Source organism: Aplidium turbinatum, chromosome 17, assembly GCF_918807975.1.
Source record: "Aplidium turbinatum chromosome 17, kaAplTurb1.1, whole genome shotgun sequence".
In the NCBI taxonomy this organism is placed as follows: domain Eukaryota; kingdom Metazoa; phylum Chordata; class Ascidiacea; order Aplousobranchia; family Polyclinidae; genus Aplidium; species Aplidium turbinatum.
This window is the reverse complement of record NC_137488.1, coordinates 15,548,498-15,573,620: the sequence shown is the minus strand read 5'-3', so window position 1 is coordinate 15,573,620 and position 25,123 is coordinate 15,548,498. Positions and strand designations below refer to the sequence as shown.

Here is a 25,123-nt window from a genome sequence, read left to right as displayed (position 1 = left end):
AGTAGGCTATGTGGTCTGGCAAATGATATTTTGTAAAACCTGTCTGCTGTTACGTTGGACACCGCTTCAACCGCTCATTCTTTTTCAGTTGGCCGTGGCCTTCACCGTGCGACCTACTTCCCATCCGTCCCGAAGACATCGCGGCCGACAACAACCCTTCGGATGATGATGCTGCCCCGAGTGTGACGTCACAGGGAAGCAGCGACCCCCTACTAAACATGCTGCTCAAGTTGCAGGAGGTAGCGGCGACGAACTACTATGACAGGGATGGGGGCCACGAAGACGCCTTCGAAAGGTCGTTGGACCGCGCGCTGGGTGACCTTGTGTGACCCGTTTTATCTCCTTCGAAATAATAGGTTATTTTAGAATTACTGTTCACCGCGTCGAAGACGAGCTTTTTAATTTATTTCCCTTTCTACCAGTGCCTTTCTGATGTGTTTTCTTTTGTGGTTCTTGCAAAATACTGCCAGATTTTGGTTCACCTGACACTGCTCGATACTTCGGGAAAGGGTGGCGCTTCGACGTTTCTTTTGCCGAAGCATCGTCAATGGAAGGCGAGAAAGCGCCGGGTGTCACCAATTTGTGAAAAATTCGGTGTTAGTGTGTTCGTTCGAAATAAACCAATTTCCACGAAACATGCAGTGCCTGCGGAAATGTTCTGAAAACCAGCTGTCTAATTGTAGATCTAGTTTATTACACGTAAAATTAAGCAATTAATATTTCTACCCACAACCACAAAAATCAACATTGCCCTGATACAACATTCAAATACGAGTATAGCTTGGGTTTGTCGCAAATGCATCAGCATTTTATTGAGCCTTCAAAATCACTTGAGACAAGGAAACTAACACCACAGGGGAATATGGAAATAAATTGCACAAGTTAAAATAATTTTCCAATAAACAGATACTATTGCAAACTCTGCATTCTAAACAACACTTAAACTAGTAGCCTATAACACATCGTAGATAGTACGAACACTGGTACAGATAGGATGAAAGAACACATTATACCTTTGCAAAAACAGGTCATTTTTAAAGTTGAACGGTAACCAAAAAGCTACCAAACCTATCCAAACAACTTTGACCTCTGCAAAGCTGGCAATTTTGTCGCCGCTATCATGTGAGAAGTAAAACACAATTTGGGTTGCCAATGACGTTATGACATCTTTAACAAAGTGCTGTTTAATAATTGGCTTTACACAACTTCATAAAGCTCAAATAACCAATTTCCAGCTAACAACAATCGACATTTTTTAAACGTCTGGCGACTAAACACAAAAATGGCAACTTTTGCTAGACAAGTGACAAGCTGAGATCTCAATTGTCAAATAAACTGCGGAAATAAAACAACAAAAATCAACACTTCGTGCACCGAAAAAAGCGACCGTGTTGATAACATGAAGTTAAACAATGTTTACTAAACACCCCAGAATGCAAATCCGTCATTTTTACATTGATTCAACGTCTGCGGAGGTTGAATCAATGTAAAAATGACGGATTTTTGTTATCACGGACAAAAGATTAGTCAGCTCAATGCCAACATTTTATTTATGAAATCAAAAAAGATTCGTAACAAAGTAAACCACACCTAGGGTTAAGTGATCACAAGCATAACGTCAACGCATTATTGTTTTCAGCTAAAAAAGGGTCATATCAATGTGACGTCATTTTTGGTGTTTCATCTCTACCAGACAAACAATTCACACTCCGCCACCACAACTTGACTAAAAAGCGTAACTTCCAACGGCAGCAACGTAAACAGCTCATTATGGCAAAACCTACACAACAGAAATATTCTTGCATCATTTCAGATTCGTCCAGGTGCAGGGTGGAAAACCAACAAATAATTGAGTGAACTGCTGCAATGACCGGTATTACCATCATAGCCAAACATATCTGACAAAAGCCGTCACTACATTTGGACTCCACTTCCATGTTGTTTTCGTCTTCACCGAGTTCATCCATCAGGATCGCTACATTGATGCTTCATCCTCTTCTGATGATGATGTTGTTTCTGAAACGGAAAAAAGTGTCAAGTTGAGTTGTTTCTGAAACGGAAAAAAAGTTTCAAGTTGAGTTGTTTCCACTTATGTTGAGAATCTCAACATATTTTAAGTGGAAACAACATCTTTTGGAAGTATTTGGTACGACCGTCCGTTTCCAAAACTTAAAACACCATCATTATAAAGACCGGAGGCTGGTGCACTCGGTGCAAAACTACACGTTATAACTTTTTCGCCAGATAATAAGATAAAAGAAATGTGCCGCAGGGTGTCGAACACCAGACCTTTCAATTCGGAGCCCAATACGCTACCAGTGCTGAATCAGCCAAAATATTTCGTCAAATGTTTGTTGGTAGTGCTATGTGGCATGAATTAGTGGTGCGACACTGACGAGCCTAGCCACATGGGCGAAACACGTGTCTATCGCTGAATTCTTGCTTCGATTGCCGAAAAACAAATGTTTATTGTTTACTTCAATGCAGTTCATGTAGCTGCTCTTTCATACCACGCTATACCACGCTTTCTCTCCAAAAATAATATTCAAACAACAACACCCAGTGACAAAACTCAACTGAAGTAACAGAATAAACAAGAATGTGCTGCAATCAAAGTAACTGTAAAAACTAAAGCAGCAACACGTTGCTTTCTAGCTATCACCAAAAGAAACAAACAGTAACTTGACGTTAAGGTCCTGCTCATAACGTAACCAGTGAAGCCGGGTACTTCCGTTGTTGGACATGTGATTAGTGGAGCAATACACCGGTACAAAGATAAATATCTGAGATTCACGAATGTACATGAAGTATCTTCCCTGTTGTGGTTCACACGAAAGCAATGGAGAAGTAAAATGGCTATCTCTAGTAATGTTAAGCTGCTTAGACCAAAATCAAAAATATTGGCTGAAAAACTAAGGTTACCACCATGCACACGACATGGTAACCGCAATGAATGTCGACCATCTCTATGTAATAATAACTGATCAATCAGAAGTCAACGAAATCCCGTTTAGTCGACCCTTAGTGACCGTCTCCCTTCATCGTTCTTTTTAGTTCGATGTGCAACAACAACAAGAATAATGATAAACTCTTCACCAAGGCAATATCTTGCCTTGTGATGAAAGGTGAACAGTCACTTCACGATCTACCTTAATTACTGTAGATGCCGAACCAGCACAGCATGATCGAATGCCAAGCGTCCGATCTACCTGGGTAACCTGGTCAATTCAACATTTCAACCACGTAGGCCTACACGCCAAGAAAAAAAAACATGTCAGTTTTAGTCAAACATAAACTATGTGCTGGGTTAGTCTGTGAATTGCAAATGAAACGAGAAAGAAAGTAGGTGCAGCAACTCAAGTGTATGATGTCAACCCATACTTGCGTTACCTTGGCGTTTGTGGTTCACATATCGATGATGTCATGCGTTGATGACGTCACAAAGGCGCGATGGGTGAAAAGGTTTAAGGGTAAATGAGAACGAATTTCTACATAAAAGTGCGAAAAAGCAACACAACATACGTTGAAACAATAAAAGTATAAAAAATTAGCGCTTTGTACAAGTTTGGTCGAGATCATTGAAATGTCTACACACGAGATATGACGTTTACTTTGGTATGCTATAACGTCATCACTAATTACGTCGAAGGGCGGGAGTCAAGAGAGGTACAGGGCCGGTTTGGGGTTAAGCTTCGGAAACAGGTTCATTTTTTGTGGGTTTGACTGGTGAATCGTTGGGTTTAGGTTGAGTGGTCACGCCTTTGTCTTCATTGGGTGGGGAGGAAAACGTATGAAAAGTGGGTTTGGGTTTGATGGTTGGTTTCATTCGACTGGGGGTCCGTATGTTGGTGGTTGCTGACGCTGCTGCAAATATGAAATAGTTATCAACCTTAAATAGTGTTAACTAGTTATCAGTTTTGTAATTTCAGGAAATTCAGGTATTTTTATGAAAAGTTCATTTATGAAATTTGCAACAACAAAGTTTGACACAATTTGTCAGTTTTTGATAAGCAGCAGCTACAATAAGCCGGTACATCTTTATTACAAAGAAAAACTAATAACTCAGTAAGTTCGGTAGAACATTTGTTCAATAAAGAAAGTTTGCTGCTCAAATAGCATTGCTAATAATATTTAAGCTAAAGTTCAAAACAGTGATTTCCAACCTTTTTCAGTTAAGGACCCCTAAAAAGTATTAAGCCTTTGGACCCCTTCAATATCAAGGAACAAGCCGAGTAAAAAAATTGCAAAATTTCTTTTAAAATGTTTAAATTTTAGCACAAGTATTTCCAAAATCAATGCCTTGATTTGAATTCGACCTCTATGACACTTTTATGAACCCTCAGAGGTGCATGGACTTAAGATTGAAAACCACTGTTCTCAAACAAGATTTTTACGTAGAGATGTATTCAAATCAAAATGACAAAAAACGCTCAAATTGATTTCCGGATTGTCTCTACAGTTCAAGTCATAGCATAGAAACTGAAAAATCACCGTGACGCTTTCACTGAACAAATCACAATGCAAATTAACTGCTTATTATTGAAATGATTCCATTCAAGCATTGTTGGTGCTGTTTCAACCAACCGACAATTAACAATCCTAATCAAAAGGAACCCAATGAAATAAAACATCGTGATTTTAACGTCTATTGTAAGAAACTTTATGTTAGAGCTATATGTTTGGAAATCGCTGAACAACTTGAACAACGATAGGGTTTCAAAAGAGGCTAAGCAGCATATCACGTGAAAGCTTCGTACGATTTGAGGTAGACAAATAAAACCTAACTGCCACACGGCATTTTTAACATAATATAATAACCGTTGAGAAGGAGCGATCTTCCTGGCGTCAGCACTATCTGACTGCTCACTATGGAACAGCGAGCATCGTGTTTCGCTAACCATACCGGCAGTGATGTACGCGCATACAAAAATATTGACGCCGTCAGCGTAAACGCAAACGTTCGAAAAACCATACGCCGTATGCGTCAACGTAGCCTAACTTGTAAAAAAAGTTGGCGGCATCAGCGTCAGCGCATACACTAGCGTAAACTCATTTTGTTTGCTCGGTGCCAAACATTCACACGGTATAAACCACTCGAAACAAACAAGTTTTATTTTGAATTTCCACGAAGAAACACAAGCATCTGAAAGTGTTCATCTGACAGTTTGCTGCGTTTTGGTTTCAATATGTCGTTGCCCATTGAAAACATTCTTTCAACTGCAAAATTAAAATGCAAACAACAGCTAAGACATTGAAAAGTATGCGTTGACGCTAACGCGTTAACGCGAAAACTTTACGGCGTAGCTTCAAGCGACAACTATCCGAAAAAAATGTGGCCGTAAGCGTTAGCGTAAACAAAAAGTCTACGCCGCAAGTGTACGGTGTTGAATTATCGGCGTATACGTACATCTCTGCGTACCGGTGTAACATATCCTTGGGGACAGTTAGTTTAACTTAGTTGTCCCAGTGTATCGTATTCGCCAGCTGCTTCACGTGCTGGGTTCTCACAAACCTTGCCTTAGCACGACCGGTCTCAGTAGATCCCTTTGATCTGACCGGCCCCATCCCCAAAAACTTATCCCTTGATTTTCCTTCCTGTATACTTTTTTGTCCTTTTTTGTGGGTGTTTTTGATTCTGTCCGCTAGCTCTCGCGACCCAGTTGAGCGAGAATGCCTTTTGCTCAACTTGTGCACAACTCTCTGTGCTCCGCGGGTAAAATTCATTCACTTCAATTATGATCCTCCCAAACAAAATCAATACTTTTGAGGATTTTTTTTCAAAAAACGTATTATTAGCCCTAGCAAAACGCCCCACATTTTCAATCAAATCAATCTTCCGTTTTGCAGGAGACCACAGCTTTTAACTCCCTGCCGCTCACAAAAGCAGCCGGCCGGGAGTTCCCCGGAATTATAATTCAGGTGAGTGTCTGTAGGATGACAGCGAGAGAGCGCTCTCCGTGGGCTATCTTCTCCGCGGGTGTAAGCCGTTCTCTCCGGCAGACCCAAGCAGTGCCGAAAGACGAACCCCCATTGCAAAAGAGCGGTTTGTACCCGTCTCTGCTCCGTCCCGACTTTCTAAATATTCGGGACGCAGCCTCAACAATCGAAATTTCGGCCACCAATTCTCTCCTCACAGGCACAACATCTCCCCAGCCCTGGCCCCGCGTCTTTAGCTGGTGGACCAATCGCTTCCGGGCGCAAAGTTGCCCGACCCCTCACGCCGCGCCTCGCATATGCGGGGCTCGGTAGGCCGGTTATTCAAGGTCTTCACGATCTGGCGCATTTTATGTTGTGTCGGTGGTTATTCACGTTTATCGCTACTGATGCAAATATAAGTTCAAACAAGTGATGTTATAGGCTACCGATGAGCCCAGCCTGAATTCCTAAACGAAAGCGAACTATCCTGTACTGGTTGCTAGCAAAGGCTTCAATTCTATGAATTTCGATTAGATTGCCATGTGAATGGACATTCTGAACAAAAAGAAGTAGCGAAGTTTAACTCTTAATAAATAATCTAAAAACGACAGCCTCCGACCGAAGTTATGTAAACCCATAGATTTAAATATTGAAAAGATAGCACACGTGACGTGTTTATCGCACCAAAGCGAATTCACCCGACGCAAGTTTGATCGAATGGCTTATTAATAAAACCCAACAGGTATATTTTTAAAATGCATTTTACTTGACTCAGCGTTAGCAAGCGTACTTATTTTTGCTTACACTGGTAGCTATTTGGAACCATCACTTGTCTACCTCGGTCTGCTTTGTATGATAACAACACCTCTTCAGAATTAATGTCCCTTTACAAAAACAACAAGCCCAATAATTAGAAAGAGCATTTGAAATCATTGGTAAGATGAGATGAGTTTCGTTCACCGTAAAAACAACAGATGAAAATTAGTGAATATGAATCATCACCAGCTTCATTGGTTCATGCATGAACTAAAACATTTAAATCGTCACAATAACCTATCTCATTTCTCAAGCTCAAGATACGAGCCCATTTCCGTGCGTATGAAAAAAATTAATTAAGAGATAATAATTGGTTCATGCATGCAGCGGATCATGGCAACTATAATCTCAAACTAGTTTCACCACCAGCAGCAGGAGAAGTTACGATCCCTCTCCTCCAGCAGACTTGGATCAGCGGTGTTCAGAGGCGCATATCAGAAGAACTTAAAACCTTACCAGGTTGATGAAATATTCTACATCGGACATTTGACCAGAGTCATTTGCCTCCTACGGTTATGAAATGAGAAAGTATTTAACGTTAAAACGGAAAACCAACCAACTGAAAGCCTCCCAACAAGTGATGCATGTAGATAGAATTAACTTCAGAAAAAAAACTTTCTCAGTCTGACAATGAAAGTTGCTTGGTCAAGGTTTTTAATTGCACTATCATTCCAGTCAGTTAACAGCCACTTCTTAAGTGAACTTCATAACAAGTCTGGTTCAATTTTATGGTTTAGTTACGCGAGCTAGGACGTTCGTCAAGATCCACTGATGGTTGAAAATAGTTTGTCATTGAAACATGTAGCAAAATTTTTGGGCAATTGTATTCAGATATTCGCTCGTAATAGCACATCAAAATTAAGGGGTGAAGATTTTTTGTCAGAGCAAAACCTTGTTGGATATTTTTGAAGCAGACATCTTCGCTTTCGGGTTCAAGATCATAATCACAGCTTTCATCATAAAATGATTTCTCCATGTCAGTAGGTTCACTTTCCTCTGTTGTTTTATCTTTGCCAATCACTTTTGCTGATGTGGTAAATCATAAGTGAGTTCAGGATCGGTGATTTTAACCATTGTTCTCTAGTAGATGCTTTTGGTTTAAAACAAGATGAATCAATAATTAGGTAGCAAATACATCATTTTTATGCAATTTTTGATCTTGGATGACGTTGACAAAGTGCTGTAGCATGCTCTGCTACGGACTTTGACACATTTCCACAAAAACACGAAGTGTTATTGCGTGCTGCAACATAACAATGTAAAATAAGGAAGGGCAACATGGAACAGAACAGCATGCATTATGGCTGCTAAAAAAATCCTTTCAATCACGTTGTACAATTTTTCAAGCTCGTCAGTTGGAGACATTGATCGGTACAAAGATTCGTCTGTATCGGATGCAAAATGGTCTAAATTGCTTCATATCAATATGACACACGGATATAACCGCGTCATTTTCCTTCATTATTATAAGCGAGGTCCACTGTGCAATAAGGCAAGCGGACGATATGCTGGCAACTATCATGCAAGTTATGTAGAATAATATGATGAATCCCAGCCAGTAAATCAATCGTTTTTTTGCATGGATTCCTCGTCTTCAGACGTATTTCAAGGCTCAGTGTATAAATTAATGATGGCAAAAAATAATGAACCAATGTAAAAAACGACTGATTTGCCGGATGAGTAGACCTCGAAATATCAAAATATGCGGTATTCCATTTGCTGCTTCCATTGCGCCCCAGGCAGCAAGTCAACCGCCTTCTACATTGATTCAATGTCTACAGACGTTGAATCAATGTAAAACGCGGTTGGTTTTCTGTCTGGGGCAGTTCATTTATCAAAGTTACAGAAAACACGCAATGGAAACGATGCAAATGGATACGTGGCGGCATGGAGCTCACCGTCGTCTGAAGGAGCCACCAATGCGGGGTTGGCCACACCATCCAGGGATCGTTTAAATCTACCATTTTCATAAACTGGACTTCCAATGTCTTCCTCATCATCATCGTCGTCGTCATCGTAAACGCGATTGAGAAGATCCTGCACCATCTGATGGATGAGGATGTATTGGCTCTGTGGGATATGATGAAGACAAGTGACGATTAATGACGTTAAGTATCGTTGAGAGAATGTAATTACAGAAAGAAAGTGATTGCTACTGAAAGATTGTCAATTTTTTTTTTGTTTTTTTTTAAGCAGAAAAGTAAATAAGCAGCACGTTCAGAAAGTAAAATTTTCTTAAAAGCATATTTTTCATTGTACGTACTTTTCCGGCACACAATCTCACATACCTCAGTTTGCACCATGAAAACCCTGTGCATTCTCATTTGATAGACGATTCCAAAAATATCAACATACGAATGGTCTTGCAGATGCTGAAGCAGACGGTCCATTGCTATGTACGTTCCTGTGCGTCCCACACCGGCACTGATAACAAAAACAGTGTGGTCAACTGGTCATGGTCTTGTACATGCACAGAAAGGTTAGGAATGAAATAATGGTCTGATTACAAAAATAACTACGGTAATTTGTTTGGACACCAATCGATTTAAAATAGACGTTGAGTAGAGGGCTTAGTTGAATTTTAAAGCTTCTGCTGCATACACTTAACTTCAAGCTTACAAACAGACATTAGAAATTAAGTTTGTCTAATCACTGACTAACAAGACTTGGTCGTGACGTAAACCCTCTCTTTACCTGCAGTGCACAATGGTGGGTCCGGTGTGTTTGGACTCTCTGTCAATAGTGTGCCTGACATAGCGGAGAAATTTGACCAAAGTCTCGGTGGTATCCGGCACACCGTGGTCTGGCCACACTGTGTAGTGAAACTGCCTCACTCGTCTAGTGTCCGCTCCCTGAGTTGAAGGAACGTTTACATGTATGCATTTAAGGTCGGTTTACACAAAGCATTGGAACTTCAGAAACTGTTGCTTGCATTTGTGCGATTACACACAGCAAAGATACATTAAACATAAAGTACAATGTTTGGTGGCAACACATTAAAAGAATATAGTTTTGGGAGAGAGTGTGCTTTCTTGTACCAAAAACAGGCAAGACACAACAATACAACAAGGTTGAGCATTATAACAATATATTTCACATATTTACAAATAGTTTTAACAGTCAAACGTTTTCGACTTAACTTAAGCCCTCATCAGCAATCTGAAAATATTTATAAAAATACAATAAATTTCAACTTCTTAAAGGGCGGGAAAACCCAAATTAACTTTTTGCGAGTTTTTGTTTCAGCGTGATGTCATTGTGTACAACATGCGTTTCAGCAAAAAATAAATCCAAATTTTGTAGCCCTCGTCTCGCTAAGGCCGCTTTTGTTTGATACCCGTTTGCGAGGTCTCGCGCGCATCAAGCTGTGATGCTGTTCGTTGTGACGTCACAAGGTACATATAGTTGTGGCCAAAAGTTTAAGACCAGACTTGATTTATGACCATTTTTGCATTACTTCAAAATACTGCATCAGATATTGTTTCAGTTGCATCATCTTATATCTATATCTTATTTTAATAAATATTTTCAGATTCTTGATGAGAACTTAAGTTAAGCCGAAAACGATTGACTGTTAAATTATTTGTAAATAATTATGTAAAATATATTGTTATAATGCTCACCCCTGTTGTATTGTTGTGTCCTGCCTGTCTTTGGTACATTAAAAGAAGTTATTTAAATATACAGAGGTAGTAAAAGTAAACAATAAACCCTTACTCCCTGCTTCCAGCATCAACAATTTCAAGCACTTGTTCACACGTTCAAAACAAGTAGGCTGCTTTTAAACCAAAACAAATGCTTCGTTCAACAAAACCCACAACCGTTGTCTACCACAGACAGAGTTGCACTTCGGTATACACAGAAAATCTATTGAAAGCCCCCACACTGACGCTATTACCTGTAGGTAACTCTAGCTAACATTCAATCCCTTTTTATATCGATTCAAAGTCTACGGACGTTGAAACAATGCAAAAAGAGACTGATATGGAGGCTGTGATTCGGTCTACCTTGAACAATTTCTTCAGCAAGCTTCTCTAGAAATTCAATAAAGAATAAACTGACGTCAAAATCGCGCTAAAAAGATTCGATAGCTTGAATTGGAATATTTGAAGTAGCAAAACTGACAAATGCACTCTTTGTCCAGTCGAAAACCAAGCAAATTGACAACAATGACCTAGCAAACCTGAATTTATATGTATTGTAGGTGCATGAAATCAACACCGATTTTGATCATCAACATCAGTTACTTGGTAAGTTAAACACTATACACTATACAGTGTATGGTATCAACACACATATGGCTAACAAGAAAATTATGTAAACTGCGTATAAAAACTCACATGGGTCACTTTAAGTTCCCGGATGGTCCATTCGGGTAAAATCGATTCTGACGTCATTTGCAAGGTTAAATCGCCGACTGTGATTGGTTCGTTGTCGAATGGCCAGTAGTGGTCGCACTTGATCTTACCTGGAAGGTTTGATAGCAATGAGGATTGGGTTATTCAATCCTCAAAATATCACGTTATGTTGCAATCACAGATGCGATACAACAGACGACAAGAAGCAGCGAAGTGAATATAGTTTTCGAGTCAGCTGCTCTCCTTATTTTGGCTTGCCATTAAGTGTCTTTGCCGAGACAGAGCCGCGTCCTCTGGAGCAAAGAGCTTGTCGTGAGATCGAAAAGGGTTTAAGATGTTCGCCGTTTGTGCCTGAAAAAATGTTATGAGACGGAGAAAGCCGTTTTGGCACGGACACTGCCCCTCGAGGAAGTCCTAAGAACCGTTGGTTCGACAACTTTCGGGAAAATATGCGGTTGGAAGTCCTCGTCTCCATAAGCCGTCAGATTTAGGTGGCATGAAGAAATGCCGTTTGACCGAATCGATATTCGTTGGGGTCCAGCACTAACAACACGGAGAACAGGAGACGTTAAATCGTGGAATGGATGAGAGTGTCAGCAATATTATGGCCATTGAAGGCGTGTTAAACTAAACGTCGTTAACGATTGTAGTTTTCGGATTTTACTTTAGTCTCGAAGCGGAAGTAAAATTCTCTGGTAGCAAATCAAGATTGAATGATGCGATATTTGTTGCAAACCCTTCTCCGTTACCTCTTTCCACAGTTTGAGTAACCATAACTATATTTCTACAATTTTGCTCCCAAACGAGTCTCCAGAAGTCATCTTTTGTTCCTGGAAGAGGTCCTTGTGAGGCGATGTACTCTCTTTTGTTGCTGTTTCCCTAAAATAAACGATTCCACACTGTTCATCAAACACCAACAGCTTGAGTGACGTCATGAATTTGACACAAAAGAATTTATACAAGTGAAAAGCCACATCACAACAGCCGACAAAAAAATTGCAACTTAAGAGATCTTCTGACCGTAACTACTTGGATGGAGTAAAAACTTGATAAAAAGAATTTCATTGCATTGTTAAAAGTGAGGGATTCTTTGTTTTCTGTTCTACTTGATCATCAACAGTCACGCCACGTCATTACAAACGAAAGGAAACAAAATAAAAATTGCTTCGAACCAAACAGGAACAGACAAAAACTTACAGGTATGAAGTTGGCGTTGATGTAATCCGTTCCGGGTTCGTCATCTATGGCAGCAAGCTTAACACGAGTAGCGTCGTCTGCAACAAGTTTGATGGGTAAGCACTGGGTCAGGTTGCTTGCGTAGCTGATACGACTTGCATGTAACGTCGTTGAAAGTTGACGTTTTGAAAAAGCACCAGTCAAAACTTACAGGGCAATATGTTTGTGTATCTATTTTTCCCTCTGTTTTCCGGCAGAAGTGCTGCGTTTGTGGACTGATCCCGTCCGACAGTTTTGAATTCCTAAGGAAAGTAAAGTAGTGATTGACTGAGACATGACAAAAAAAAGCATGCTCTCATGTGAAATGATACAAAGAAATCCATTTTTGTAAAACAATAACATATTTTCTATATAAATGTGTGAGATGGATACCCTGACACGGCCAGCAAAGCATTTTTTTACATTGGTTCAACGTCCACAGACATTCAACGTCTGCAGATGTTAAAAATCAATGTAAAAAAAAGTTGATTTGTTGTGTGGGTAGTTCAACAAAGCAACCAAACTATGCCAACAAATATAAGAACTACGCTTGAAGTATGATTTACAAAAAAAGAAATTCTGAACATTGCGTAACATTGAGAAACTGAACATTAACTAAAACATGCAAGCCAGTTAGCAAAAGCCGCCCTTTTTACACTGATTTAGTCTGTAAAAATGTAACAAGTACGGGTTTTGAGAGCTGGAAATAACATAAACCTCGTATTCCTCCGAGAACTTAAAGTCAGAATCAGCTCGCATTATGGTCATTTGTCGGTTGAAGTCGGCCAATTGAATCACCCTGCCAGAACCAATCAGAAAAGGTCGTGCATGATTTGATAAGAAATTAAGTGTGCCAAGCAATGATTTGAAACGCAACAAGGCAAGCAATAGCCTGCGCTCTAACTTGGTATAAGTAGATTAATTTTGAATAACAATTTTTTAATATATTAACTACAGTTTTCGTATATTTTGGTTCTTTCGGTAAGCATCAAGTTGTCCCAAGTCACCACCAAGTTAGAGGGCAATCTATTCCATCAATATACTTACTATTTGAAACAAAATTTTAAACACATTGTTTGATTGTGATGTTGCAAAATACAGTGAATCGAATTTAAACAAGGATCAATTCTTCGCTTTCACAAAATGCTGTTTCTTATGGACATAAAATTAATGTATCTCTCCAACAAATCAGTTCTTTTTAACATCAATGATAAAAATGGACTGATTTGCTGGGTGGTAAAAAAAAAACGTATGCCCGATCCGAACAAAATTTTTTGAAGAATAAAATTAACAAAGTTGCAAGATCAGGGATGGGATAGAGATCGACCCATGCTTGGACCAACCGCGTATTCCTCTCCGATTTGATTACTGACATCTTCATCTTCGAGATCGTGGAAGGTAGCCACAAAATGGTTGACATTGAGGGGTCGGCTTATGCTTAACAACACACCCGGTTTATAATAATCATAAGTGAAAAAATAAAGTTAACAGTTCAAGACTTTCTTTTCTTGGTGAATGGAGATTTTTGATCACTATCACAACAACTTTCGTCAATGACCTCGCCGTAAACCAGGAGACAGCGATTCCAACATATTCACGATATAACGAAGATTAGGCTAGTAAATATGCTTGGGCAACACTGAAGCAACTTTGTTTAGCCTATCCAAGCCAGCAAAGATGGTGTATGCCACCTTGACTAGGATAAGTTAGATTTCATTTTTGCATATGCCACAAAAACGTCACAATATTACCATATTTTTGACATATTTCATTTCCAATCAAGTAAAGCCTTAATTTATCCTTGGAGTGCTTTTGGCAGTTAGTGCCGTAGCAAAACAAACGAAAACGGCTACTTTATTTATTTAGAAAGTGGTTCTTTTCGATATACAAGATATTGTACTCACTTGGACATGACCCTGCAAAACATAACGAAGTCAAGTTAGTTTAAAGAAAAAAAGTATGATTTTTACAATCGTCAGAACAAGCGTATAAAAAGATAAATTTATAGAAAGTCAGAAATATGTTTAGTTAGGTGAGCATATAAACTCACAACTGGCTATGAAAATAGTAAATAAAATTAAAAAAATATGTACAAAGATGTTGATGCAAGTATGTCGTATATACAATACATGCACCTGGTTTAATTTAGTTTTGAAATGAAAATATGTTTTTGTTTACATTCAGAGGAATAACATTCATTGATTTCTAGAATTGAAAACTACAAGTAGCCGAAATAAATCAGAGACTCAAATCAAAATTTAAAACTTTAATGGCTGACTGACAAATTAAGTTGAGCTTCCTTAAATTTTATGCATAAAGAGCTTGATCAGTTTTCTTGTTAGTATACATGCGTAGGTTCCCAATCAGCAAGTCAAGCAGTGTGATAAAGAAAAAATAAAGAATATGCATTTTCATTAAATTGATAGATTTTAGTGAAATAATGGCATGGCCAAGCGCAAGATAGCATTTTTGAATCTGACTGCATTCAAAATCGACGAAGTTTTTGCAACTTAAAATGAACTTTTGCCAAACTTATCCATGCAACTAAATTGATTACAATATAATCGATTTGATAATAACCGCGCAAATGTTATGAATTGAGGCAGAGAAAAAATTGGTTACTAAAGTTGGCCCAAAGGGAAGGCTGCTACAGACAATAGGTAGAGCAGATACAGTCAAAATACTTCTTTTTCCATTAATTCAACGTCTGCACACATTGAATCAATATATGTAATAAAAAAGTGTTGATTTGCTTGCAGTGATATCTAAATTAAGTTTGGTTGTTCATGGTATATTATTCTGCAACCAAGCACATGAGTAGAGTGAGTAATAAAATGATAGGATGATGAAAAGTGTTAACTTGAACCAAAAAGTTGAAAGTAAATTAGGTTACTGTGACTACTACAAACCCAGCCAGCAAATCAATGGTTTTTTCATCTGTTGACGTTGAATCAATGTAAAAAAACGATTGATTTGCTGTCTGGGAAAAACCTTAACATTTCATTTATCAACTTTCGGACTGTGGCAGCTTAACGTTTGCAGACTTTTTAACACTCTTTGTTGCATAAAAGTCATATAATGTAGGCATAAGTTAAAATACGAATCCAATACGGGTGTCTTGCTAAAATTCTCCAAAAGCGGCCTAACAGAAAAGCTACATGGAATAGCGATTGATTAAATTGCATTTTGAACACAACTTATAGATTAAAAAAATGAGTCAAGATTCAAACTTCGAAATTTTTTTATTTCTAAGGTATGCATTGAAGCAGGAAACGACAAGTACCTTCTTTCCATGTTAATAGCGCCATCATTGCAGATGACTGTGCTAAGAGATGCTTGCCTGCAGTGTTGGTGGGTATGAGGGCGACATGCAAATGTTAATGGAAAATAAGTAAACTGTTAAGAGGTGCTATTGTGAATTTTAAAACAAAAAGTAAATAAAGGTTAATAACAATCATCGAATATTTACTCAAGAGGGACTGCTGGTTCTTGTGTCCAATAATCGTTCCTGTATCAAATTTAACGTTCTTAAAACGTAACGCAACAAAATAATTGCATCGCACAAGAAATTAGCTCTCAATACATCCACTGATGAAAACCATAAAGAAGGTTTCTAGCTTAAAGCAAAAGGTGGTCCTGGTTCAAAGTTGTTTGTTGGTTTCGTCCGGAAATAATTTCACAAATAAGACAACGTCGTAAAAACATATTTTATAGAGAAAATATCACTATAAATATTAAGTAATATATCATGATTTATTACAAGAATATTAAATTTAAGTAATTCTTCAATGCGGAGTGGACTGATGACAATGTCGAAAACCTGGTGATATTTAAGAAATGTTAAGGCTTTGAAGGAGATACTGCACTCACGTCTTCTTCTGGGAAAGCTTGCGTCGCCTGTAATAGACCCACATCAACACTAGAACAAGGATGATGACAAGAGCAGCGAAAACGATGCCTACTATCAGCGCTATCTGAGGATCTGGGAACGAAATAATGAAATGTGTGACGATAACAGACTTAAAACTTCAAGACTACAAAAGATAAACTATGAAATAATCGTCATATTAATATATTGAGTTTTGCCTGAAAAAAAAAAGGTCTTGAAAGCACAGCGTTGCAAAAGAAATCTGTTTTTGAATGACGAACTTTGACACGATCCCAGAAACCCAGTAAGATACCATGAAATCCAAAAATAAAGAAACGTTGCTGCAAGGAAAGAATCAGTCACCCCACTAGTGAGGAAAAACTGAGTTCGGACGATGATGATGTGACCTCTAACGCACGTCGGTATCCAACAGTCGGTAGCTTTGACAGGGGGGGTCATGAAGTACATTTGCACCGGTAAGGATTTTGTAAACCCAATTTTTTTTTCTTGGACAAAACTTTCGTGCGATTTCAAATGGGGTCATGCCCCACAGTTTTCCGACCACGGGGCTACGTTAATGATCAAGTTTTAACCTTACCAAGTCACAACAACAAACTATGGATGCCAGCAAACGTTGTGCTTCGGTACATACATAACGACAACCATGTTGTAGGCTGGCTAACCAGGCCAGTGCTACTGCTACCACAACCATGTTGTAGGCTGGCAAGCCAGGCCGGTGCTATTGCTACCACAACCATGCTACAAAGTCAGCTTACTGAGATCAAGGTTCCAAGTAAAAAGGCGTGGGTAAAGGAAGAGGTCACGGACCGCTTCATTGACCTAAAAAGTTCCCATGTTTTTTCTGCTATAGCTAACTTGTGGAAGAATTGCTGATGAAGTTCTGTTAACTTAATGCTATAACTCATGTCTCAATCGAACACCACTGCACTCAGAAAGGTGCATTTTTGAAAAAGTTAAATTATAAAATCTAAACAACTTTTTCAAAACCACTACCAAACCCTCCACAAGTCACTCAGATGAAAGCGTTCTGAATCAACTCAACCTTTCGTCGACGTATATTCAACGTTAATATTTGGTTACAAAAAAGCAACGAACTTACCTGGTGCCGCTAGTTAGTTGAAGGCCGCAAGAAGAGTTGGTTCGGAAAAATAAAAGAAAAAAGAGAACTGATAAGTGAGGAAGAAAAACGTGGTTACACCGCCCACATCTTACAGTACATACTAAAACCAGTTTTAAACAACGAACAATCCAGACAAGAAATCAACCGTTTAGATTGATTTGAAAAAACGATTGATTTGCTGTCAGGGATTCTGTAGTAGACCATCACGTGATCCTTACACAACATACATGCATCTAAACAGCCTTGTTACTAATAAGCATATATGAGCTTCACGTACAACATAAACTTGTATCTAATGGAGACCAGTTATAGCGATGGTAAGTAAAATTTACCACTTCGCAACATGCAGTGCTATTTTGTCTACAAGTAACCCAGGCAGCAAATCGGCAATAGCTTCATATTAACACATGCTTGATTTGATGCCTGAGTGATGGCGGGACACCGAGGCTATTTCCCATTAGATTATGAAGCTATGTGTCAGTAAATATTCTAATTTTAACAGAAACGCAACAAAAACTGACGTCGAAGCTACATGTACTCGTAACTGTGATTACATCACACCTAAACGTACATTACCACTAGTAATCAACCGGTAGCCCACTCACCCGTTGTAATGGGGGATGACCATTGCGTAGGGGCCAGCCCATCGTCTCCTAAAGTTTTGGCTGCAACCGCCACAAGGTACTCAGTGTTGGGGGCTAGAGGGGAGTTCGTATAGTTTTGTCCAAACGGAGATTGGGTGATTTCACCAGACCCAAGGGTGAACTACAAAGGAGAAGGGTGGGAGGTAAAACGGAGAATGTATTTCACAAAACTATCTGTTTCCATGAGAATGTATATTGGATCGCGAGGTGATGCAGTTTTAATAACGATGTTCGTTTATAATTTTATACAATTTAAGCATCAAACACAATTTTAACCTTGAAATGACGATAAGCTCGGCTAGCACATCATTCTTTTTTACTGCAGACATTGAATCGATGTGAAAAACAGTGATTTTTAACCAGGGCGTCTCCCTTTAATGGCACAACTCACTGTGCGCAAACCAAAAGCTTGAAATCAACTTGTAACACAGTCTTGCATCATGAAGAGATAAACTTACAGTTATTTGTTGATTTCCAGACACCTGTCGCTTTTGCCTGCCACCAGCAGTGACAGGGTTGCCATACGGATCAACCCAGAGAGCGATGCATTCCATCATGCCATTGCTGGATAAGAACCGGTCACACGCACTCATCTCCGCTACTGTCGGATAGCTGTGTATGCCGGGCAAGCTCTCTGATAGAGTTGAGCGAAGCAACGTTAATCCAACGCCATTTTTTATTTTTAGCAACAAATTTGTGTAACTGATTCATTTACCAGTGTATTACAAGTTGAAAATCTGCACTGTGTCACAGAACCCGGAACAATAAAAAATCATACCACTTTAAGTACAGCACACTAATACCGCAGCGAACTCGCAGCATCAGGCTAAAACAGGTCGATATTAATAATAATTTATCAGAAGCCAGCCAAGCTGCGTTTAGTTATGCGGTATTCCAACTACACAACAATGCGCGTAAATCACATTATGAAAAGTTCAGTACCTCGGTAAGCCTGTGTGGTGATATAGACCGCAAACACCTCGATGGGGCCGTTTATTTCAATGAAAGCGTTTTCGTGCAGCACAAAAGTGATCGTGGTGGTATCAGCGAAGGAGTCGGTGTTAAGTGGTATTGTAATGTTTGGTGGTGGAGGTTCTGTGAATAAAAAGGACCCTATCAGCACAAGGGCTAAGTGCTCACGAAAAAGTGTACCACAACATTCTCTATAACCATTGCTATACGCCAATAAACATAAACATGTCCACTAGGGTGGTCCCGAAATGTATGGGAAAATTTTTTTTTATTCGAAACATTCCGACCACCCTACAATTTTTTTACATAGGCTAAAAGAAGGTAACAAGCTAAATTTCAGAAAAATTGGTTAATGTTTAGAGGTGCCACACGAGGTTGCAAATCGGGTTAAGGGTGCTTATTTCAGTATTTCGATTTGATACGATTCTCTAATGATTCGAAATCTTTTTTTGGTACTGCCGATTCGAAATAAAAATTCCCCAGTGCAGAATTTTTCTCTTCAAGCAAATTCTTTTTACACCCAAATCAATGAGTATTGCGTAGTTTCTTCGCTGGCTAGAATGTGAAAGCGAAGCCAAGAACTTGCAAGCATAGCGAACAAGTTGCAGTTCTAAATTGAATATGCTACTTCTATGAAAAAGAAGAGGCAGGAGGAGTTTATAGACTGAAAGAAGAAAAGTTCAGTGCCGGTCTTGACAAACTGTTTGACATAGCACACGCGAAAGCACTGGATCTGACTACTATTGAAGAAGACCGTGCTTTTCTGATGGCACAAAGAGATGGACGAAAAGGTTTCCTAGCTTCAGTTTGATCACGAACTTGCTGCGAAAGAAGCACGAACTGTCAAGCGGAAACAAGAGGAGTAAGCTCGAGCTGAAAAGGCAAAAGTATCATCTTCTGCAGTGCAAGCATGTTATCAAGAAGATATCTCAACATCGTCATCAGAGTCTGAAAATACTGAACAGTCCAGTTCTTCAGAAGTGCAGACACCAAAAAAACGGAAATGTACAATTACAGCTAGAGCGAAGAATGTGATCTCTCCAGGACTAGCACAAGCTCTGGACCGAACCAAAGTCAGTGACAGAGCAGCTGTTCATATCATTACTGCAACAGCTCAAAGTTTAGGCTACAATGTGGTTGAATTGCAAGGTTGCTGTGCATTGGGATGCAAAGCTAATCCCAGACACAGCAGGGTGTCAGGACAAATACGATAGGTTACCAGTGATTGTATCGTATGATGGTACAGAAAAGTAGCTTGCTGTACCAAAGTTGACAAGTGGATCTGGACAATCGATGGCTTTGGCAGTCAAAGAAGTCCTGAATGATTGGGTACTAGAAGACAATGTTGTAGCAATAAGTTTTGATACAACTAGCAGGAAAAAGGAATGAAGCATGTCATCTTCTTGAGGTCCAGCTAGAGAAGGAACTTCTATGGTTGCCGTGTCGGCACCATATATTTGAACTAGTGATAGGTGCAGTATTCAACAATGCAATGGGACCGTCATTAGGGCCTGACATCGAGATTTTCAAGCAGTTTCAAGCACGCTGGCCACATCTCAAGCAAGATGATTATGAAACCGCAGCAAGTGAACCTTCAGTGGAGATTTATATCGCACCAGAACGTGATTCCTTGTTGATGTTTGCAAAGAAATATCTATGCAAACAACAACCAAGAGAAGATTACAGAGAATTTCTGGAACTGATCATCTTCTTCCTTGGTGAATTGCCAGATCAGGGTGTTTTGGTTATCAGAAAGCCCGGAGCTTTCCACAGAGCATGGTGGATGAGCAAGATTTCTCAAGATTTGGATGTTCCGGGCACAAGTAAAGCTGAAAGCAAAGCAAAAGAAAGGGCTTGCAGAAGTTGTTCTGTTCGCAGCGTTGGTGTATTTCAGAGCCTGGTTTGATGCACCGGTAGCAGTTTCAGCACCAGCCAATGACCTGGCCTTCTCGAAGAATTTGAAAGCTTATGCCTCCATCAACAGCAGTGTCTCCAAAGTGACATGTAGAAAATTGCTCAACCATCTTTGGTACCTGAGTGAAGAAGTTGTGGCATTTGCATTCTTTGATGATGGTGTTGCTGAAGAGAGGAAGCAAAGAATGGTTAAGAACCTTAAAAAGCCTGGAAAGAGTAGTCGTGCCGTGAAAGCCAGCTTGAAGATGAAAGAAATTGAAGCAAGTGAGATAGAAGACTTTGTTTCAGTAAGATCTATGCAGTTCTTCAAAGCTCTGAATTTGTCGACAGATTTCCTGTCATTGCCACCGTTACTGTGGGTGTCAAATGATGGTTACATTGCAGGAAAAAAGAAAGCAGCACAGTTTCGAGTGCTTAACGACACAGCTGAGAGAGGAGTGGCTCTAATTCAGGAGTATATCTATGTTCTGACAAAGGATGAGAAACAAAGACAATGCCTCCTTCAAGTGGTGGCAGATCACCGCAAGAACTTTCCAGATGCAACAAAAAGAACTGTTGTTGCTGGGCTAAAAAACTTGGTTAAAGCTGGCCCAATGCCCAATTTCCCATGGAATAAACATTTGTTAAGGTCGTGATGTCATTACAGTATAATATAGTACAGAAGGGTTTAGAAACAGTTAATAAGCCACACTATTTTATATTGTGTCTTGAGAGACAAATTAAATGGCTTTGTGGCACCTCTAAACATTGTTCAATTATAACCAAATTTTGCACATTAATTTCTTTTAGACAATGTAAAAAAAAGGTAAGGTGGTTGTAACAGAATTCTAAAAAAAAATTTTCGGGACCACCCTAATGTCCACAGGCATTGACAACTGTCTATAAGGTTTCATCACCACTTCATGAAAAAGAAAATTACAGATCTGTCACTTTATTGTCAAACCTGTTACGGTCTAATACAATACGTATGATAACTATAATAAGTGTAATCCAATCAAAAAGTCCGCAGGTTCAATTTTGTTGCTTACAAGAAGACATTTATTGATTTTATAACATACAATCTCTAAACTTTAATATGACAAGCTGCCTACTAGAGTCAACCATGGCTAAATGAACATAGAACATTGTAGAAGAAAGCTGCTGAACTTACGAGTCGTCAGTGTCCTGTTTTGTATTGTAAGTTCGACAGATCTTTCGACTTGCCCATTGACGTTGTGTATGACGGCATACATGGTGATGTTGTAATCAGTGAAAGGCTTGAGGTCATCAATGACGGCGTTGCGGTACGTGCCAGCAACAGTCATGGTCGGCTGGAAAATAATTAGCTACCGTTTGTAATAACTCATCGCTGCTTCATACAAGTGGCATCGTTGAGGTGCAAGCTTGTATAGCGGTCATCACTCTGTGTGTACGCACACCGTACAGACTCAGACAACAAAATCCGTCATTTTCACATTGATTCAACGTCTGCAGACGCTGAATCAATGTGAAAACGACGGATTTTGCTGTCTGGGTAATGATAAAGAATTTATGGTCAGGGCGTGTTGGCAAAGATGAAAGGAAAGTTCAGTATGGAATTGGTGACTTCTAATACTCGCTGTGTCTTCATTTCACACTGATGATGATGGCTATCCCTCGTCTTCGAGGATGATGGCCTTCGCAATAAAAAAATGGTGCAAATAATGAATGGTGCATAAAGCAAATACCTAGTTAAGTGGCCTGTCTTAAAGTTTACGGCTCAAAGTATAAAAGAGGTATAGAATGTGAGATGAAAAGTTTTGGTGTGGAATATTCTTAATATGAAATGTAGAAAATTTATGACGCATTGCAGACCATACTCTGGCCGTAGTTGCAGTTGAGTTAGTGCAGTAAAATGTCAGGAAAGCTTCATCAAAGCAACTACAATGAAGAGGATTACCTTCCCGGTAGCCTTTATTTCGTAATATTCGACAAATCCAACCGGTTCCTCCCATTTCAGTTCGATTTCACGTTCCTTGGGAGATGGTGTCAGTTGCGGTTGGGACGGCTCTACGAAAAAATGTCACAAAATACGGTAAAGAAGAAATACCTCATAAAATGTTAAGGTAGAAACCGCCAAACTTAAATTTAAAACAATCATATACATTAAAGCTAAAATAAATTACATTTGCAGATGTAGATAACGTGGAATAGTTTATATTGGGTATTCGGCAGAGAAACGAGCTTTCGCCTATCCAAACTATAAAAACTAGAAGTCACATACTTGTATTGACAGTTTGGATGATTGGAAGACTGGGTAGATCAAAGCTATGAGCCACTACAGTGATTGTGTAGTTATAGCCAGGTTTGACAGTGAGTTGCTGAGACGTGACGTCAAACCCGATATCGGGAGGGGTCTCTATGGACGGAGCCGCACTTGAAATGTTAACCTGAAAAAAAAAAAAATTCACACAAATTGCACCATGACCAATAGTCAGGTCGAAAAACAAAATTAGTTTGTGATTTAGGAAATCCGCACTGCAAATAATTCAACAGAGAAGGCTGGTCCAGACCAAGTTATGCATTCGAGTCGCAGCTTCCTGTCAGCGATGCGTTTTGGTCACAAACGAGTTTTCATAAGCAGAGCGATTGCAGGAAAGAGAATTTTCAAAAGGCATAAAATTTTTAACTCGGAAATTAGTTATTGAATACTGCAACCAAAAAACCTAAGCGCGGGGATGAAAACCATTGCACTTTCAAGCCTGCATTCTTTTGATTAGAATTTGCCATGATGTCCCAATGGGTTCAGCACCAAGGGGTAGGCTACAGCGTCCTCCTCAGAGTTGGTCCATGTAAGTTTGTCAGAGAGTCTTACCAACGACTTGATACAAAACGGCACAGATTTTCGTTCCCCCCTAGCACTCAGCATTGACTAAAGCGAGTTAGAGTTACAATGTATTTGTCTGCATTGAAACCGTATGCGTTGTGAAGCCCTGAGAGTAAGCTATATTCGCGATGGGAAAACATATAAAAATTACTAATCAACTATATATAAATTAGTATACAACACTCTCAATCTTTTCTGTTTCACCGAGTGTGTTAACATACCGAGATGTGGTCACCATTCCCTTCAGGTGTCAGCCATTGCAGCTCCAGCGTAGTGGTCGGATCCAGAGAACCTTGAACAATTGTGAGATTCTTGACAAAATCAGGATCTGTTGTTCACAAAAACAAGGTTTGTTATGCTCCTGTGCTAACGTGGGTCAGAAACAGCAAATCAACCGTTTTTTTACATCGATCCAATGTCTGCAGACGTCGACAATGTTTGCAGGCAAGGACTGATTTGCTGGTTGGGATAACAAGTTCGGTTGTTCGGTTCTCAGCAACAAGGGGTAACTTTTTTTCTTGTGATTTTACTGTGCAAAAGGTACCACAACAACTACATGAAATGAGTGATTGTCGCCGGTTGTCTGTTATCAATGATCGTTTAACAGCGTTGAATCAACATTAAATTACAACAACAACAACTGACAACACTGAAAACACACAACCACACCAAACTCAGCATTCTGTGCAAGCACCTAACTTAAAAAAGTTGTTATTGTACACCGTTTCAACGTTGAAAAGTGGTAAAACAATGTAGAAATAACTTTTTTCACCAGCAGGGTCAAATAAAACCGGCTTTCGTTCGCAACCAAGTGGGGACATGTGTCTGAATGGCAAAATAACTGAAAAGTAACGCATTGCATAAAAGCACAAACAACAGGTAGCAGTCCATGCAGTCGCCCAGGTCACGCAATGCAATAGAAGTGATGCTGTGAGACTGAGCGTTCACTTGATGCAACGGAATTGTACAATATAGAATATTAGTTGAATGTCACATATCCGTTGGATGATGGTAAAATGACGTAATCAATAATAAACCAATGCTGTGCTTATAAAAGCGAAGGACCTGCATGATTCTACGTTGTTTTGATACATGCCAGCGTTACATTAACGCAAGAGTTGTGTGAATTCACAACAACTAAAGCTGCTTTAACCTGAAAAACAAAGAATTGGTGAGTTGAAATGCCAAGGTAAAGTTTCCCACTTTAAACTTGATGTAAGCCGAAGAAAAAAGCACAGTTTTTTTCATAAAAAAACTTGATAAAATCAGGCAGAGTTTAATTCACCAATACACAAATTTTTACTTGAATACCAACCACACAAACACGAATGTTGTCGTTCTGAAGGTCCACGACTGCAATGCGTAATAATATGATCCAATCCAAAAAACATGACACACAACTGGAGGACTTGTTTCCACTTCGTGAGAAAATAC

General features: G+C 39.3%; 2 protein-coding genes across 2 annotated transcripts in view; one reads left to right on the top strand and one right to left on the bottom strand.

Annotated features, from left to right (window-relative positions):
* Positions 1-643, top strand: part of LOC145786246 (neuron navigator 3-like) — a 47,664-nt gene extending 47,021 nt beyond the window's left edge. The window contains exon 46 of the mRNA XM_082597886.1: positions 89-643. Within this exon, the coding sequence (XP_082454012.1) occupies positions 89-329 (241 nt within the window). The 3' untranslated portion in view covers positions 330-643. The remainder of the gene's footprint in view (positions 1-88) is intronic.
* Positions 644-739: 96 nt separating this feature from the next.
* Positions 740-25,123, bottom strand: part of LOC145786445 (receptor-type tyrosine-protein phosphatase H-like) — a 49,460-nt gene continuing 25,076 nt past the window's right edge. Inside the window, exons 15-34 of the mRNA XM_082598100.1 lie at positions 23,911-24,017; positions 23,087-23,252; positions 22,763-22,872; positions 21,995-22,154; positions 18,901-19,053; positions 18,417-18,592; positions 17,920-18,079; positions 16,176-16,287; positions 15,589-15,645; positions 14,210-14,221; positions 13,023-13,104; positions 12,478-12,568; positions 12,288-12,364; positions 11,840-11,969; positions 11,073-11,200; positions 9,427-9,584; positions 9,021-9,156; positions 8,631-8,802; positions 3,391-3,864; positions 740-2,016 (exon numbers count right to left, since the gene is read on the bottom strand). Coding sequence (XP_082454226.1) covers positions 3,686-3,864; positions 8,631-8,802; positions 9,021-9,156; positions 9,427-9,584; positions 11,073-11,200; positions 11,840-11,969; positions 12,288-12,364; positions 12,478-12,568; positions 13,023-13,104; positions 14,210-14,221; positions 15,589-15,645; positions 16,176-16,287; positions 17,920-18,079; positions 18,417-18,592; positions 18,901-19,053; positions 21,995-22,154; positions 22,763-22,872; positions 23,087-23,252; positions 23,911-24,017 — 2,366 coding nt within the window. The 3' untranslated portion in view covers positions 740-2,016; positions 3,391-3,685. The remainder of the gene's footprint in view (positions 2,017-3,390; positions 3,865-8,630; positions 8,803-9,020; positions 9,157-9,426; positions 9,585-11,072; positions 11,201-11,839; positions 11,970-12,287; positions 12,365-12,477; positions 12,569-13,022; positions 13,105-14,209; positions 14,222-15,588; positions 15,646-16,175; positions 16,288-17,919; positions 18,080-18,416; positions 18,593-18,900; positions 19,054-21,994; positions 22,155-22,762; positions 22,873-23,086; positions 23,253-23,910; positions 24,018-25,123) is intronic.